At 38.8% G+C, this 18,787-nt stretch overlaps 1 protein-coding gene across 7 annotated transcripts in view; it reads left to right on the top strand.

Moving 5' to 3' along the window:
- The first annotated feature begins 1,444 nt into the window (after positions 1-1,444).
- HLTF (helicase like transcription factor) overlaps positions 1,445-18,787 on the top strand; it is a 35,089-nt gene continuing 17,746 nt past the window's right edge. For 2 of the 7 annotated variants that reach the window (XR_011969038.1, XM_072618251.1), the window contains exons 1-15: positions 1,445-1,701; positions 2,046-2,075; positions 6,626-6,830; positions 7,862-8,028; positions 9,978-10,111; positions 10,541-10,644; positions 12,028-12,102; positions 12,284-12,475; positions 13,534-13,611; positions 14,215-14,287; positions 14,492-14,585; positions 15,127-15,206; positions 15,286-15,330; positions 16,714-16,800; positions 18,265-18,362. Coding sequence is in view for 6 of the 7 variants with exons in the window: in XM_072618251.1 (XP_072474352.1) it covers positions 1,682-1,701; positions 2,046-2,075; positions 6,626-6,830; positions 7,862-8,028; positions 9,978-10,111; positions 10,541-10,644; positions 12,028-12,102; positions 12,284-12,475; positions 13,534-13,611; positions 14,215-14,287; positions 14,492-14,585; positions 15,127-15,206; positions 15,286-15,330; positions 16,714-16,800; positions 18,265-18,362 (1,482 nt within the window). In the remaining variant the exon portion in view is untranslated. The remainder of the gene's footprint in view (positions 1,702-2,045; positions 2,076-6,625; positions 6,831-7,861; positions 8,029-9,977; positions 10,112-10,540; positions 10,645-12,027; positions 12,103-12,283; positions 12,476-13,533; positions 13,612-14,214; positions 14,288-14,491; positions 14,586-15,126; positions 15,207-15,285; positions 15,331-16,713; positions 16,801-18,264; positions 18,363-18,787) is intronic. The other 5 variants (XM_072618254.1, XM_072618253.1, XM_072618252.1 and 2 more) reach the window with 5 other exon arrangements.

Genomic DNA, 18,787 nt, shown 5'->3' with positions numbered 1-18,787 from the left:
AGAGGGAAACATTGATGATGCCTGGTTTGAGGGGAGAATAATCTGCTTTTCCTACCACATGCCACACAAAGGCACTTAGCCCGGGCTCACTTGCTGGAGAGCCCTGATGACGACATCTGGCTAGGGAAACTGACACGATAAAGTCTGGATCCTCTGAGCTCGTGCCGCGGGCCGTCAGTTCAATCGGACCCCATTCAGAGTCTGGATCGAAACCATCTCTGTGCCCATCAAACACTTTATCTCCAGAGCTTGGTCAAACGGACTTCCAAAACATGGTCAAAAGGCAGACAGATTACAAACAGACTGGGGGGGAGGGGAGAAATGGGGAGAGCCTTTGGGACCCAAAATTTTGTGAAAATGAATGTTAAAAGTTAAATAAATTAATTAAAAAAATTACAAACAGACTGGGGGGAGCCTTAGGGTCATAGGGAAACTCAAGGCACGGTTGCCCGTAGTGTTTCTTGTAAAACTGGCTTCTGAACCCGGTGTTCATCTGGTCCCAGAGGAGTTACATCTGGCTTCAGTCCCAAGCTTTACTTCTTGGGCTGTCTTCACCCCAAAATAAAACGGGGAAGCCCCTCCAAGCGGATTCAGGAGCCGCGTCGAGAGCGGGCTGTGAAGACCGAGCACCGCGTTCCAAGGCGGTTCCGGGGTGATTGTTACCCAGAGCGCCCAGGTTCCCTGCTGTGCAGGGATGCCCCGGGGCACTGAGGCAGGTGCCAGCCGGGCGTGGGAACCCCCTCCCGCAAGTGCGCGGCTGGAGAAAAATGCCCCCGGGGGCACGGTCGTGCCTCCGGCAATGCACGCTCTTGGCAACTTTGTGTTTTTCAGTTTATTTTTTCCCTAAAGAATTCTTTTTTAGAAACAAATCACAAGGTCAAAGAACGAACCGGCCCGTCCAAGTTCTGATTAAGTGTCCAAGAGGGGCAGAAGGAGACCTAGTTTCCAGGGCTACTCCCGAAGGCGCAGCCCCGGAAACCTCGGGGTCCCGGGCCACGGGGCAGGAGCGTGCGGGGGGCAGCGGTCCCCAGGCGACCCCGGGGTTTCGCGAGAGCTCAGACTGCGGGAAGCCGACGGGGGCGGGAGGTTCCCTGCTGGGAAGGCAGCTGAGCCCAGGTGCGGGGCGGGGAGCGAGGAGCCCTCCCCCGGCTCGGCCCTCCCCGCCGGCCCCCGGGCGGGAGGGACTGCGCCGCGCGCCAACCCAGGGGGCGGGGAAAAGCCCGGATGAAACCAGCCGCGCGGGGCCCGGCCCACTCATCGCTTTGAATTCCAGCGCGGGGGCGGGCGCCGCCCTCCTCTTCCGCGCGCTGATTGGTCGAGGCCGGGGCGAGCCTGCCCTCGATTGGGGCGTGCCGCTGTCCGTCTCCTCAGATCGCGGGGCTGGGTTTGTTGCGGGAAGGAGACGGCGGCGTCGTTCGACGACGACGGGCGGAGGAAGGGACGCGACGTCGCCGCCGCCGCCGAGGCAGGAGCTGAGGCAGAGGTGGGGTGAGGGGAGGTGCGGAGCGCAGAGGCGGCCAGAGCTTCGGCTTCGCATCCCTCTCGCGGCGCGCTCGCTGCTTTCTCCTCGCTTTTCCCCAGCGGCGCGGCCCGGACCCGAGCGGCGGAGGCGGCGAGGCGAGGCGGGCCCGGGGGGCCTGAGAGCGGCGGGGTCCCGGACCCCGCCTTCGTGCCCAGCGCCATGTCCTGGATGTTCAGGAGGTGAACGGGCTGTGGGGGGGGGGCGGGTAACGGTTGTCCCCCGATCCCCAAATCGGCCCCCTCCGGGAAGTCCCCGCCGTGCGCGCGCCGGGTGGGAGGGGCCCCATCCCCGCCCCGACCCTCAGCGAGGGGTCCCCGTGTCCGAGACCTTGGCCCGGGCCGCTGGGGGAGGGGAAGGGGCGAGGGAGGAGGAGGGCACCGGGCATCGCCGCCCCTCACCTGTCCCGCTGCGGGAGTCCCGCTTAAAGGGGTCCGAAAACCCCCAAACACGCACAGCCCCGACCTGGAAAGAGACCGTGCGGTGCGGCGAGCTTGACCGGAGCGCTCTGTTTACCTCCCTTTAGGACGGACGCGCCCCAGGTGTTCTTTAAAGTGTGAGTTCCCCTTACTGCGTTTTAAACTTGCGGCCCCGGAGCCCACGCGCGGAGCTCCCGGGGGCCCGACCCCGCGCGCCGCTGCGGGGCCCCGGGCTTTTGTCTGGATGGTTCGGAAAGGAAACGCCGCTCGGGATGCGGGGCCGGTGGTTTTCCTCGGACGTAGACTCTCAAGTTTTCCCCGGGCGGGGGCTCCCCGTCTGCGTGCCCGAGCTGCCCCACAGTGTTCGGGCACTTGGGGTGCCCTGAAGCGTGAAGTGGGGGGGAGGGGGCGTTTGTATGTTGGAGAGGCAATTTGGGGTTCTGGTGAGGAGTCTGAATCTTACCCGTCCTCGGACCCTTCATGGTGCTTGTGTACTGTATATGTATACGTATGTAACATGTAGCGTGTGTGTAGTGTGTACATACATGTGTGGTATGGTGTGTGTGTATAGTGGGTAGTGTGTATGTAGTCTAGAATGTGTGTATATACGTATGTAGTACGGTGTGTGTATGTGTAGTAGGTAGTGTGTGTATAAATAGTACATGGCATGTATATGTGGTATGTGGTGTATGTATAGTATGTAGTGTGTGTATATACGTATGTAGTACGGTGTGTGTATGTGTAGTATGTAGTGTGTATAGTGGGTAGTGTGTATGTAGTCTAGAATGTGTGTATATACGTATGTAGTACGGTGTGTGTATGTGTAGTAGGTAGTGTGTGTATAAATAGTACATGGCATGTATATGTGGTATGTGGTGTATGTATAGTATGTAGTGTGTGTATATACGTATGTAGTACGGTGTGTGTATGTGTAGTAGGTAGTGTGTATAGTGGGTAGTGTGTACATAGTGTGTGTATATACATATGTAGTACGGTGTGTGTATGTATAGTAGGTAGTGTGTGTATAAATAGTACCTGGCATGTATATGTACTATGTGGTGTATGTAGTATATAGTGTGTGTATGTATAGTATGTAGTGTGTGTATAAATAGTATATGGTGTGTGTATAAATAGTACATAGCATGTATATATAGCATATGGTGGGTGTACAGTATATAGTGTGTGTACATATATATATGTTTACACACTATGGGTACGTACACATAAATGTATAACAAGATTGTGGCCCCCCTGGAACTAATGAACCCTTTAGCAGTGGAGATAAACACATTTAAAATGCAGATTCACTGTACAAACACTATTGGCTTTTCGGCCTGGAATGGAGGCCTTAGGGAAGGTTCTAGCAAGGTGCTCTGGGACTAACAAGAGATCTTTTCCTGGGGCTTGGATCTAGGTGTCTTCATGGTGGGGTGGGAGGGGTTGTCAGTCAAGAAACATTTGGTGCCTACTCTGCCAGGCAGAGACAGAAAGAGGTGGCACTTGAGTTGGGCTTTGAAAGCTGGGAGAGATGTTCTAGGATGTAGGGAATTGTGAGAGAGAAGTTTGAAAGAGTTGGTGGAGTCCCTACTGGGCAGGAATAGGGAATCTGGACTTTATTTTATAGGAAAGAGGAGGAGTATGAATGCTAGACTAAGGAATTTGAACTTCATTCAGTAAAAAGGAGAAGCTATTGAAAGTTTTTGAAATAATGTACACAAACCACTTAGCAAACCTGAAAGCACTATAGAAAGTGCTTTTAACTATTATTTTCTGAGTACAGTATGTATGATAAAACAGACTTGTACTTTAGGAAGATAAATTTTGCTTTGAGTCTGGGTGGATTGTAGAGAGAAGAGACTGTGAAAGGTGCTGGGAACTTGAACTAGAATGGTCACAGTGGAAATGGAAAAGAGGGGATGCATTTTATTGATTTATTGTAAAAACTTGTTGCCTGGATATATGTGAGTTGAAGCAGAGAGAGGCAAAAGGTGACTGAGCAGCCTGACCAAATAGTGATGATGCCATTATCATGGAGGAATTGAGGAATTCTGAGCTGCTAGGAGAGAGGAAAGTTACTAGACTAATTTGGCCAGAGTAAGGTAGAAATGCTGGCGTTGCATCCGTCCAAATGCAGGTGTCAGGCAGGAGTGGGAAATGTGGAACAGGATCTGGGGAGAGGTTGGAAGCCATTGGCACAGAGTAGCAATTGAAGCACTGAAAGGAAGGTGGAAAGAGAGCTAAAGAAAAAATATTAGGATTTTGCTGCTTCCATATCCGTCAGTGGAAATTTTGCATAGTTTTTGTACTGATTTTTGAAATAGCATAACATATTAAAGTAAGTTTTACAAAGATTGGTGTTTCCAGACAGATTTTGAAGAATAGTTTGGATAAGTGGTTCTATGTGCAAAAAACTGAAAGAACCTCCACATTATTCTTTCATTTTTAGTATCTGTTGATTAAGAGAATACATGATAAACTATTGTGATTTAAATGTTTTTAAGTGAAATCCTGATTTATTATAGTACTGTAGCATTATGAGGCATAAGTGACAGAGTGGATAGACACCTAGACCTGGAGTCAGGAAGACCTGAGTTCAAATTCAGTCTCAGACATTTACCGTCCTGCGTGACCCTGGGCAAGTCATTTAACCCCTGTTTGCTTCCATTTCCTCATCTGTAAAATGGGGATAATAGTAGTACCTACCTCCCAGGATGGTTGTTGTAAGGATCAAATGAGATGATTTTAAGGGGCTTAGCGTGGTGCAGAGTAGGTACTATATAAATTTTAACTATTATTAGAATTCAGTCTGTAGGTTTGTTTAACTTCTACTGAATCATTAAACAGAACTGGTTAGTCTTGAATCGTTGACCAAAAACTGTATCCTCAAAATCCAAATCCAGCACCAGCATTGTATAAGGAATTGGGGGGAGGGGGGGCGGTTTGTGTGTGTGTGTGTGTGTGTGTGTGTGTGTAGAATATAAACAGCAATTTTTTTAATGGCAAGAGTTTGCTAGAATCTTAGCACAAATCCATTGCAGGTGTGCTTGAACTTTTCTGTGGACCTAATTGTTAGTTTGATAAAGCCTTTTGACCCCTTTTCAAAATAATGTTTTTAAATACATGGGATTACAATGAAAACAATTACATTGAAATACAGTTAGCAAAGTTTTCAAATTAACAGATCCAGGTTAAGTACTTGTAATTAAGTACTTAAGTACTTTTTAAATACATGGGATTACAAATGAAAACAATTACATTGAAATACAGTTAGCAAAGTTTTCAAATTAACAGATCCAGGTTAAGTACTCTTTCATGACTTAGTCATTAATGATGTTTATGTTTTCTGATTTATATATTTAAATGTACTGATTGATATGTTTGGAGGGAAGACTGGTAGCAAGCATATGCTACGTAAATACAGTAAAACGCTTAGGAAATGACTCTTAATTGTAAATCACTTTTGGAGAGGAGAATGGCTATTTGATAAAATTTCGTGCCATGTGAACATCAATTTGATATTTCTAAAATTGCTGTTACCTATTGAAATAATCATACTCTCATATAGTAGAGGTAAGCTATTTTATAATGGCATTATTTTTAATCCCCTCATTAAGATTTTGACATACAGGTAAAGTTACAATATAAAGCATATATTTTGAATTAAAAGAAAGTTTTTTGTAAATAGGTTGTCAGCCACATGGAAAGGAACATGTGAAGTCATTTATTCTGCAGGACTTTACATTTCATAGTTGGGGTGACAGATGTATTATAAAGATAATCTGTGGTCATGGGGAAAGAATTTGGGTAGGTCATGTTTCAGGAATAGGGGAAACGAGAGGAACTATACCATGGGACCCTAAAATGAAGGTCAAGAGGTATTGGACTTGGGTGGGAGGAGCCATTGGTCCAGTTATTTTGGACCAAGTTTAGAGATGGTGACTTTTAAGGGATTGTTGATTGGAATATTTGGTGTGTACGTACTTGATGTGAGCCAGAAGAGGGTGGTATATAAAAAAGATTCACTGAAACCAAATGGGCAAAATTCTCAAAAATCTGTTCACAAGGATATAGAAATAGTACTTTATAAAACAGTACACTATTAAAGTTATATTCCTTAAAATTGGATTTTACCTGAGTGTTTAGAAGAAAATAATTGGAACCTGTTTTAGGTATTCAGAATACGTTACATTAAAATTGCAGGATATATAAAATCTATAAATACTTTACTTAATTCCAGGAAGAAGAGATACTAAATTTTCTGAACTAATGGTTCCTAAAAGTAGTTCAGTCAAGGGACAATGAGAGGTCCTAGATGGACCATGTCACTTAAAAGGGGAAAGAGGGAGAAACCTTGGAGCAGGAAAGGACCTTATTGATCCCAGTTCCTTTGATGCCAAATTTGGTTTGTTTGTTTTTTTTCCTTTTTCTCCAGTTTTACCATGCTGCCTGTCAACCCCTCATTTTATAGATTGAGGACAAAAGTGATGGGACTTGGTCAAGGTCATTCAGTTAATGGTAGAACCAAAGACAAGTATTATGACTCCCAGATCACTACCATACAACCTTCCTTATATATCATCTTTACAATATTGAGTAACAATTTGCTTATATTTAATAAAAAAAGACAACTTCATGCAAAGTAAGACTTGACTTCCCGTCCTCCCCCCACCCCCCTTGTTTTAAATAGGGATCCTCTTTGGAAATATTTGCAGTCATTCCAATATGGAGTCCATGGAAGTTTTTCACACTGCACCTATTCCAATTTATTTTCTCCTTTTGAGCCTGAAGAGGTCCCTCCAGAGGACTTGATAGCTAGTGATGAAGATCTAGATTCAGTTTTATTTGGAACTTTGCGAGGCCATGTGGTTGGATTACGATATTACACAGGAGTGGTAAGTAGAGTATGATGGTTCACTTGGTTTAGTAGTCTGGATATTAATTCTACAGTTGAAATATTCTCAAAGGAAATAATGTTTAGCAAATGCAATTTTCTGTGGTAGGGTTTACCTTAAATTAATTACAAGGTAGTTAATGGTTTGGTAAGAAGGAGAAAATGATGTTTTCAAAAAATGCTTATTACATGCTAAATAGTCAGTAGTATCTTAAAAGATCTATCATAATATTTTTGTATTGTATCCTTTACTTTTTTGATATCTCTTCCCTTCTTTTTCTGCCCCATTAAAAGTGTTTCTAGCTCTGCTTTTGTGGTCTTTTCACTATCTTTCTGTGCCCTGTGCCTCTTTAATCCATGCATTTTCTCTGAATCTTTGCTTTTGGACCTTATCTACCTCTACAAGAGGTACTGGTTTCCTCTGTTCCATATATGAGTTTCTGTCTTTTGTTACTGGTGTACCATATGTAACGTGTTTCTTTAAGCTCTTGCTTCTCCTCAATCATGTAGTCTAATTTTGGCACTCAATAAGCTACCAACAAAGTAGACAGTTTTTGTTTTTTAACTGAAGTATTGTATGTTTTTATAATGGCCACTTTGCAAAAAAGAAAGCAGAAAAGGCAGCACTGATGAACTAATAAAGATGAAATGAGCATTTGAAAAAATTCCAACAGCTATATCTATTGTGACAGAATTTTAAAGTGTTTGATGGTTAGTCTTAGCAAAATAGGATATTTTGGGAATTTCAAAACAAACTCTTAACTACAAAATTAAGATACAGTTTTGGTAAATGAACAAATTGGGAGGGGTGAGGATTATCTGGTTAGGACTAGCTCTTTCAGCTATGAAAAAGGACAGTACCAGAAAATAGAGTTTACCACATTATGTGAGAAGGGAGAGAGAGAGAATATCCTTCTACAGCCTTAGTCAGAAATCCCGGAAAAAGTGTTCTGGGTACTACACTGTAAGCTTTGAGTAGTACAGTTTAAAGGAAGGTACTATAAACTAAACTTATGTTTGATATTTTATTAGGTTAATAATAATGAAATGGTGGCACTTCAGAGAGAACCTAATAATCCATATGACAAGAATGCAGTGAAAGTGAATAATGTCAATGGAAATCAGGTGGGTCACATAAAGAAAGAGCTTGCAGCCCCTTTGGCCTACATCATGGACAACAAACTGGCCCAAGTTGAAGGGTAGGTGTTTGGTTTGGAGAATTTTACAAATACCTTAGGCTAGTTCTGGAGTTGTTTGTATTTTTCTGATTGGTAATCAGTTATCTTTTCTTAAGTCTATAAAGCACCAACCACCTTTAATCATAGCTAGTGTTGTGGTTGAAGATCAACCATGAAAATGTCTTGAGAAGTTTCAGCAAGTGGAATGTTCATGAACAGATCAAACAGCTGAACATTAGTCTCTTCACACACCATCTCCATGCCTTTTTATCTTCTTGTAATTTGTAGGTGTTTTCATAGGTAATGGCGAGTTAGGTGACTTTTTTTAGGTGTTTGGGTTAGTATGTGGGAAGAGTACAACTTAAGAGTAGTTGTTAATTGATAGCAGAACAGTTCACTTAATGCTTTAGCTTTACTTTCTGTGTCTTATGGTTATTCATATTTATATGGAAGTTTCTTCACTTCTTCAAAAGCAGCATCTACATGCTATAAGACATTCTTGGGTATAAAGAATTCACTTTAGTGTTCATAGCAAGCATTTCCTATCTCTGTCATTCGTTTGACACTGACCATATACTACCTTGTATTTTTATTTATTTTGTCTGGCCTTTTGTTTGTAAGCTTCTTGAAAGCAGAGAACACCACTTAACTGTTTTGCCATTGCTTAGGGAAGTGAAGTGACTTAATAAATGTTCATGGATAATTCTAATTAATTTGTTCAGTAGAAATCTTGTAACCAGAACAACAAAAGTAGTGTTTCATTGGACTTTTTTCTGATTTAGAAACTACTTAAGAGTTTTCAGTATCTTTTAAAAGTTGGCTGTTGAAAGCGATAGATGCAGGAGCAGCCCCTGATGAGCCTATTGCTTTGCCGATTGTTCTGAAGTAAATCCAAAAAGTACAGTCTCTGTCCCTTATTTCATTCTCAATGCATATAAATGAAACAACTAAAGGATGAAATGGCACAATGTAATCCAACTTTGGATATGTAAGTTATAAAAAGAAATTTTATTTCAAAGTTCTTTTAAGTAGCATGCTTGGCAGTTTTAAAATCTTGATGTTGTACCTTGCTTTGGCACGCTAATGGTCATAATGCTGTCAGTAGTAAGCGAGATTTATATCATACCTTAAGGTTTGCAAAGCACTATAGAAATTCTCTCATTTGATCTTGTAAATAAGTTGCTGACCCTTTTGGTGTAACAAGTTTCTCATAAGATGTGGTAATAAATACTATGAAGATTTCATATTTTTTAGAAATTTACCCTCTTTAAGCTACTCAGAAATAGGATAGTGTGTAGTAATATGTTAAATTCATAGGTATTTCTGACAAAGAAATAAAGCCTGTTTAATTATGAGTCTAATCCTTCAGCCTACTTGACACCTTCTCTATGAAGCTGAAGTGTAGGAAGAAACGGGAAGGAGCTTGTGTTGGAAGTGGGAAGAATCCTTATTCTATCAGTGCTTAGTTCTGGAAATCATTCAGGGTCAGCTTCAGTCAATTCTATCCCTTCTTACTTGTTCAAAGACTTCCTTATCTCTTTTATGCTTCAGTTATTCAAGGAGGGTAGGTTTCTCACTTCTTTAAGTTGCCCTATAATCCAGTTATATTATGTTGTAATCACTGTTCAATCTAAATTTATTTATATTCCAAATTGAAATATTATAGAAATTGTCTTACTGCACTGTCTTATCTCTTCTAACATCCTGGTTCTTAGTTAACCTGTTCTCTTATTTTCTATGGCTTATTTTGCTTTTTTCCTGCTTAGTTCTCAGGCACAGTCTTAGCAATAATGAGAGTTGAGGTAGATAAGGGATTTTCATTATAATAGTTCTTCATTCTCTTTGCCTTTATAATTTAAAGGCTAAATTTAGTGAAGATATTTAGTTGTTTTAGTACTTTTGTGGAAAAAATGCTAACAAAAACTAAGGGATTTTCCATATTCCTCATTTTTTTCCCCAAATCTTTGTAGGGTGGTCCATTATGGAGCAAGCAATGCTTTTACTATGCCTGTTCAAATGAGTTTTTGGGGCAAAGAAGAAAATAGAAAAGCAGTTTTAGATCAGTTGAAGAAACATGGATTTAAGTTGGGACCTCCACCAAAAAGTAAGTTCAAGACTTTATTATTTTGACATATTAACTTTGTTTTTTATTTGGGTTGAATTTGTCAGGTTGTTGCTAAAAATGAAAAGATTTTAAGCCTATTTTGGGGAAAGTAATTTTGTTTTGTCTCCCTGTTTTCCTGAGTTCAATAAGGGCTTAGTATCTATCTGCTGAAATGTCAAAATTTGAACTTTTTCTTCTGCTGTCTCTATAGAGATGACTGGGATTTAAATATGTGCTTTTATGAATCATAAATATGAAGTGTTGGCTTTCAAGGATTTGTTGGAGGAAGGCTTTTTATTTTCTCAGAAGTTTGCTTTAGGATTAAACTTCTTTTGTCTAGATTTTTTTAGTGAAACATACAAGTTTTAAAAAAAAATTTTGTATATGTAAAGTAATCTTTGCATTTGCCAATTTGGTTTGTTTTTTGAGACACAGGTTCAGGATTTAACTTTACTAGTGCTTGGAGTTCTGAAAGAGCTGGACCAAGTTACAGTGTACCTATTCATGCAGCTGTACAAATGACAACTGAACAGGTTAGCTTCTTTTCTGTTCTGGATTGTTTTGCCTTGAAAAGTAGTCTTTTCTCCTGTCATTAGCTTTGGTTGTCTTTGCCATATTTGCCAATGCTTGCCTATTAACCATTTACATCATTACTTTCTGCTATTTGTGTTACTGAACTGGAACAGATATTTTCTTAACATCAATTCCTACAAATGCACCACCTAAGCTTAAAGCATAAGCACAGAGGAACTGTTATTAAGAAGAGTCTTATATTGTTATCTGTCCTAAATAACCTACTATGATAATATTTTGATGTCCACGCACAAACTAACTTAGAGTCCTTTGGGTTGTCATGCCCTTTCCTCTTATGTTCCCCTTCCCATCTAGTGAATGAGTCAATAACTTTTATTAGATGTTTATTATATACCAGTCACCGTTCTAAGTGCAAAAGTGAAGTGGTACCTATTCTCAGACAGCTTAAATTTTAATAGTGAGGAGACACATAGGAGAGTAGTATCCATCCAAGAATGTTTTGAACTGAGTAATCATAGGGTTGTTGAGTGGAGACATATGGGAGCTGGTGGTTAATGTCCTTTCCAGAAACTGTGGTAGTATTAATCTCATTCAGATTCCCAGAGCAAAAGGTTGGGGAAAGTGGAGGGGAAGGTGTATTGAGGGGAAGAGAGCCAACATACAGTGGTCTATATTTGTTTGCCTTCAGTGATAATCAGGATAGCTCAACCCCTGGGCAGGAATGCAACTACTTAAGTTGAACCCTAATACACTTAAAATATGTGAAAGAGTTTATTCCCCTGCCAGAATTCTGTTATATCAATGTAGTTACTCAGTGGGAGCTTTGAATTTGGAGCTGGAATGACTTACAGATTTCTCTAATCTCATTTTAACAAAGGAGCAAACTGAGACCCAGAGACAATAAATGATTTGCCCAAGATTGTAGGTACTAAAAGCCAAGATTTTAATTCAGGTCTCCTGACCTCCACTTCTGTGCCACATTATCTTTGTTTGGGAATGTATAACTTGAGAGGCACATTGCTGTGTTGTTTTGAATAGCAAATTACTTATGTCTTTTATAGGGAAAGGGTAATACAGTGGAATAGAATACCTGACTTGGAATTTGGAAAATAGTTTAAATCCTGACTGATGCTTTTCTAGACCTGTGACCGTGGAAAAGTCAACTCATCTCTCTGAACCCCAGTTTAATCCTCTAACCAGGGTAAAATTTTCCTAGAGGAGGGAAGCTCCCACACTAAGTAGCAATGAAATCATAGGTCCTTAATGCATAGATGTTTTCTTATAGAGCCAGGTACTCTAAAGGCATGAACTCTTTTAATTTTTATTTTACTTTGAATTTCACTTTAATTATTTGCATGTCTGTGATTGTTTATGTATTGCAGCTCAAAACAGAATTTGACAAATTGTTTGAAGATTTAAAAGAAGATGATAAAACTCGTGAAATGGAACCAGCTGAGGTATTGAGTTTGTAGTACTTAACACTGAAAACCACTTGGTCTGTTTTAAGAGTGCTATATCATTTTGGATATTTCTGAGTTCCTTTTCTGCCTCTTTGTATTATTCACCTTTCAACTACTTTCTGTGGAAAAACAAAGAAAAGGCATATGCTATTTCTTATAGGATTTCTTTTACTTGTAGGCTATCGAAACACCATTACTTCCACATCAGAAACAAGCATTGGCTTGGATGGTTTCACGTGAAAACAGCAAAGAACTGCCTCCATTTTGGGAACAAAGAAATAACTCCTACTATAACACAATTACCAATTTTTCTGAAAAGGAGCCACCAGAGAATGTTCTTGGAGGAATATTAGCTGATGATATGGGTTTGGTAATTAATTGGTTTTTTTCTCCATAGAATGTGAATTAACGTTTGGAATCAAGTGAGAAGGTTTGGGTGAGACAGTAAAAGTGTAGTGTTGCTAATATGGGTTTTAAAAAAAAAAACTGACTCATTAAATAGAAATAGGTATATTGATCCAGATTTGAGGAATGCATTTTTGACTTGATAGAAAAAAATCTTTTCTACGGTTCTTACCATGTAAAATCTGTTTTCCTTGATGTTTCAAACTAAACAACAGGTTCTGTTAAAAGTAGAGAGAATGAATGAAGTGTTTGAAAATAATTTTCACTTTTCAATCCCATATTCATACCCTGCCTCCAACATTGTGGTAGATAATTTGTATGTTGGATACTTAGATCTGTATTTCCCCATGCTGTTTTTCTCATCCTTCTTTATGTTTCTATATTTATAAAACAACTGGGAGAAGCATAGAAAAAAATCACTGGACTCATATGCTTCTGCTTTGATTATTTCCTGCATATTTTTATTGTAAATTAATGTCATTTATATCTTAATATTTAATGACTCACATTGGGGAAACTATCTTTTCATCAACACTAAACAAATAAGAACTTATAACAGCAAATAACTTTTAACTAGAACTTGTTTCAAGTTTCAAAGGTAACTGAGATGTAAGAGTTGAATATTAAAGATAAATTTTTTTGTTGCTTTAACTAGCAATGTTTCAATATGCTTTTGGCATATAAGAGTTAAATAGTACATTTTTTAAAATGCTCGATATTATGTAATAGAGCCAGTTCTTCTATATATTTTATAGGTGACTAGCAGCAGGTGGATCATTTTTTTAATGCCAGTCACGTTTTGCAGAACATCAGCTTGTTGGATCACAAATATATTTAGAGTTTGTAGAGGGAACTGTGAAATACATAAATTGTATTTTGTAGGTACCATTGGTCCAATATTCTTATCCCTTTGCTATGTGGCACATGGATCATCTCAAAAAATAATTGTGAGACGACATCTAGTAATGAATCTCAGGCTCTGGCTAGATGTGGGACTTTATGAAAACTTTTTTTCCCCTTTAGGGCAAAACTCTTGCAGCCATTGCAGTGATCCTAACCAACTTCTATGATGGCAAGCCTCTTCCTGTTGAAAAAACTGAGGTGGAGTATCTGAAAATGTTTTGTTCTTTGAGATGTTGATGAAAAGCAGTCTGTGTAACTCTTTAGCTCTGCTGTTGGGAAGCAGTTACTCTTCCAGCTCTTTACACTAAAAATTCAACTTTGTAGGAGAAGAAAAAAAATCCTGTTTTTCAGAGGAATTCTTAGCTCTCTCAGTTCATGACAGAGCTCTAGTTCTCTGTCACCAGCTATTATGTTGAGAACATGACTTGTAACCATAAAAAAAGTCCGTTACTATATGTTTGCTTGGAAGCTTAAAAAACAAACCTGTTAATTCCAGTTACCTTAATTAGGAACCAATAGTATTACAGTTTACAGTAGTATTCCCTGTTTCAAGCTTCAGCCTAAGGGCAACTGGTGGAAGTTTCGAAGGGGCAGATTTAGGTTTGATGTGAGAGAAAACTTCCTTACTGTAAAGAGTGTTCCAGATGTGGAACTGAGATGCCTTGGGAGGTAGAGTAGGGTTTCTATAGAACCCTACTAGTAGAAGGGATTGTTTTTCATATATGACTTAAACTAAACATCCTCTGAAGTCCCTTTAGACTCTGGAAAGTTATGATCATTAAAGAAAGTCTTTTCATTTAGGAACATGTTATTGATAAATCTGCAAAACATGGAGAAAATGATGACAATGAACAAGTGAAGGAACTGTGTAAAGGTAAAATTTTAATCCAAAAGTGCTAAGTTTAAATATTACCAATCTAATGGCTTAATTCTAGTGTCTATTGATACCTAATTCTTTAAAATGAGGGTTAAGATCTGCATTTCTTAAGGATGGTCTGATGTTTGTTTCTAATATAGCATATATTTTCATGTTTTTAATCACTGCTTCATATGATATGTATTTTTTACTTTCAAATAGAAGAATTTACTGTTGGTGAAGAACCCAGTGTTTCAAATGTCAAGGAGGAAAGTGAAGAATTCAAGTCAGAATTTACAAGTACTCGTCCCAAAAGGTAAATGTGCTGGGGTTTGAAAGAACATAAATTTTTCTCTTGGAAATGACTTAATACCTTTTCTTAAATTTGCCAGCATGGTATTTCCAGTTATTTTCTTAACTCACCTTGCTAATGATGGAGAGAGCGAGGAGGGGTCAATTCTGTCCTGCTAGATTTCTGGCCCACATAAATGAGGTTCACAGATCTAGCAGAATAGTAGTAACCTATGTTATTGTCGTTTTTCTAGAGTAGGAATAGAGGTGCCCCTGGCCAAGCTCTCTCCATTTTCACTTGCTAAGTGATGTGAAAAATGGCTTGTCAAATACTACCAAGTGTAACTAGATACCATCATTGAAAGCCATGTTTTGAACTTGGCTTTGTAAAACTATTTCCCAATAGATAACATTTTTTTTTTTTTAAAGTATAAGGGTAAGAGAAACCTGCTTCCCTCATGGCAAATGTCTGACTTTCAGGAACGAAATTAATGAGTCACTTGCCACTCAAATGTTTAGTACCCTTTCCATGTGTCTGATGTTTTTTCAAAATTATTTATTTTTAGAAGAAAAGCCACTGTTAAGTATACTGAAAGCAGTGATTCCGAAGAGCTGGAGTTGAATGAATTACCACATAAAATGAAAGGTAACCCAAAATATTGTTTGATTTGCTCTTTTGTCACATGTGCTGTTTGATTGTGACAGTTTTTTATGTATTTTTACAGCCAGACCAAGACAGGAACAGTCAGTGTCTAAAGGCAGAATTAAAAGTATGTATCCTCTATGTATTTTTCTGTTTACCTGGTAGCTCAAAGAATAGTACAGTAAATTTTACGTATTTATTTATCACTGACTTGCAATCTAAATTGCACATGGACTTAGGTCACATTTATTCTTCTGTTGTTGTTGAGAGAGACTTATTAAACAAATTAATGACTCACAAATTATAGTATTTGTATTAGATTTTGCTAAAGTTGGTTAAGAAGCTGGCGCAGCAGCTTTTGAAACATTTTTATAAAGAAAGAGGGCAACGTCATTGAGAATATAGAGAGTGATCGCAGACAATTTTGGGCAAATCATTTAAGACTCTTTCTTAGGCAATTCTCAGATGGGTGCTTAGGATGGAGTCCACAGATCCCAGGGGATCTGTAAATGGGTGGGGGAAATGGCATCTTTTTTTCGATATGATTGATTTCTGTTGCAATCCTATCTATTTTATGCATTTAGAAACATTCTGAGAAAGATTTGTAGGCTTCACAGACTGCCAAAGGAGTTCATGACAAAAAAAAGCCTAAGACAATAACTTTCAGAGTAGTAGCCAATCTGAATTGAGAAAATTTCCTCTTTGGTCATTCCCTGTACTGTACAATGAAGTCACAGGTTCAGTCCTAGGGGAATCTAATCAACTTCCTCATTTTACATAGAAGGAAATTATAGCTGGAAAAAAGTTATATTGTAGCTGGGAAAAGTGACTTGTCCAGAGCCATTCAGTAGACTTAGACTTAGGTTACGCAGTCAACCTGTTAATCTGTTTACCACCCACCCTGTTCAGTCATTTCAGTCATATCCAACTCTTCCTGACCCTTTTTGGGAGTTTTCCTGGCAAAGATAGTGGAGTGGTTTGCCATTTCCTTTTCCAGCTCATTTTACAGAAGAGGAAACAGAGGCAAACAGGGTTAAGTGACTTGCCCAGGGTCACATAGCTGATAAGTGTCTGAGGCCAGATTTGAATTGAGGAATATGTCTTTCTGACTCCAGGTCTGGACCACTTAGCTGCCCCTTTAAAAACTTAGTTAAGTTCTTATTATTGTATCTAAAAGAAATAACTACTTTGAATATCAAAATTTTTGCTTTTCCTTAGTTTAAATATTGCCATCACCATCCCAAGTTAGTGAAGTTTTACTGTGTAAGGAAATGAAATTACCGTTACCAGACTGCTAATGACTGATCCAAAAATTGAGTACGCTTATCTGAAGACATTCTTGGTTCCAAGATGTAGGTGACAACATTGTAGGTTACTTACTGTGGAATAGCAGACCAGCCTCGTAGCGTTAGCAGATTCTAGGAGAGAGTGTAATAATGGCGTCATATTGTGTGTGTTCCCTACTGCAAAAGTTTACTATGACTTAATACCCCCTCCTTTTTTTCTTTAGGATCTTCTAAGGCCAAAGAAGATGCAGACTTTGCATGTGCACTTGAGTCATCTACCCCTCTGGTAAAAAAGAAAGCCATAAAAAAAGGTCAGCAGTGGTCCTGATGTTTCAGTTTCTGTTTTTAGTTCAGCCAAGAAATAATATACCTTGAGGAGTTTTTTTTTATATATTATGAATTATTACAAATTATATATCTATATATATCTTTGGAGCAGAAAATATAGTGTTTTGTGTTGTGTAGTTGAGTTGAGAGAAATGGATTTGCCTTTGTCAGTGTTAAGCCAGATTGGAGGACTATAAATAGCTGTGAGAAACCATGAAGACATTTTAATTGTAATTTTGTTGATTTCAGTGTAAGAATGAATGAAATTTGGAGGTATAATTTTTAGTTTGAAGTCATCCTTTGGTGAAATTACAAAATCATAAGTAAATACAGTCTCAATTTTTAATTGGTTCCCTTGTTTTTACTTAAAGTCTACATATGTTACTTTGGGAAAATAATTTAGAGACTTCTGTTTCCTGATTTATGAAATCAGGAGGTTAGTATAGATGGCCTCTCATGTTACTTCCAACCCTTCAATCTGTCTTCCTCAGTTCCTGTACTTATATTGCTACCTCTTCTGGCATTTGTGTGCTCTTGGCCTGGTTAAGCTAGCAGTGAGTTGTAATAACATTAATTATCAGATGAATTTAAAAAACCCCTAGGTTGAGAATGCATATGAGACAGCATATGAATTTGCTAGTTAAAATAGCCAGATAACTGGGATCAACATCTTTGCTAAGCAAGGGCTTAAATATTTCATTGAACTTTATATACAACTGCATTGTAACAGATTGACTATATAACTTGGTGAAGAGGTCTGGAAAGAATAAAAATGCCCAAAAGCTTTATAGAATTGAGTTCCTTACAAACTTCAAATTGGGTAGATAATTTGAGGCTGCTTTAGTAGATGTTAGAAATTGTAGGAGGGTGTAAAATGAGTCAGTCATTGGTAAGAATTTTAGAGATTCTGGTTTTCCTTGTTAGTATTGTTGTTCTGGGTTATGATAGTATGGCATGAATATTTTGTGTTGATGTTTTGTTATGAAATTATTATTTTAAAAGTCTTTTTTTCCCCAGTAGGTCACCTATTGAATTTTGTAATATATAACATGAAAAATAGAAACTGATTTTTTGGTAAACTTAGCTTGGTTTGACTATCCTGCTAAGCATTGGGTGCAGTAGGATTTCATTTTAGTATTTTATGCTGTCCTCTTCTACCTGGAATGTTAGGTTCCCCTTGTGCCTACCATAGTGATTTGCATGTAGTATTTATAAGTATATTAGATAATTCATGATGTGAATCAGGTTATCACCTGGGACTTAAATCATCTGGTTTGGAATTCTCAATGTATTGGTATTAGTCATAAGGATAAATAGCAAAGGATTAACGGAATATTTTGCATTAAATTATTCAGATTTATAACTGCTTTATAAATTTTGAGTGATTTTAACATAACTAAACTACATGAAGTACTGTGTTTCCTATTGATGATAATTTATTCTTTCAGGAGCTACCATAGTACATTGCTCTAAGACAATTGACACTGAAGAGAAACCAAGAGCAACTTTGATCATTTGTCCTCTTTCTGTTTTAAGCAATTGGATTGTAAGTTTTATTACATATTAAAATTTTGTAACATGAAATTAACTTGTAAGTCATCAAAGTCTTATGGTTGGTAATACACTAATTATGATTTGGAAGGATAGTGCCAGTTTTGTTACATTTTACCTGTAATTAGCAGCTTTACTGAAATCAACACCTTCATACTGAGCCAAAAAGTAAAAAAAGATACCTCGTTGTAAATCATTCACCACAAAGTCTGGGAAAGAAGTATTTCACAGAAGCTAAAGTAAACCAATAAAGGAAGGGTATTGTCAATGGGATGCCATAGACATTTAACAATTCTGTGTCCTGGACAGTCACTTAATTTCTGCCTCAGTTTCCTTATTTGAAAAATGGGGATAATAGCCCCTATCTCCCTGGGTCATTGTGAGGAGCACATAAGATGATAATTTTAAAGCATGCCATAG

This window comes from Notamacropus eugenii, chromosome 6 (assembly GCF_028372415.1).
Source record: "Notamacropus eugenii isolate mMacEug1 chromosome 6, mMacEug1.pri_v2, whole genome shotgun sequence".
Taxonomy (NCBI): Eukaryota; Metazoa; Chordata; class Mammalia; order Diprotodontia; family Macropodidae; genus Notamacropus; species Notamacropus eugenii.
The sequence above is the reverse complement of the archived record's forward strand: the minus strand, read 5'-3'. Positions and strand labels throughout refer to the sequence as shown.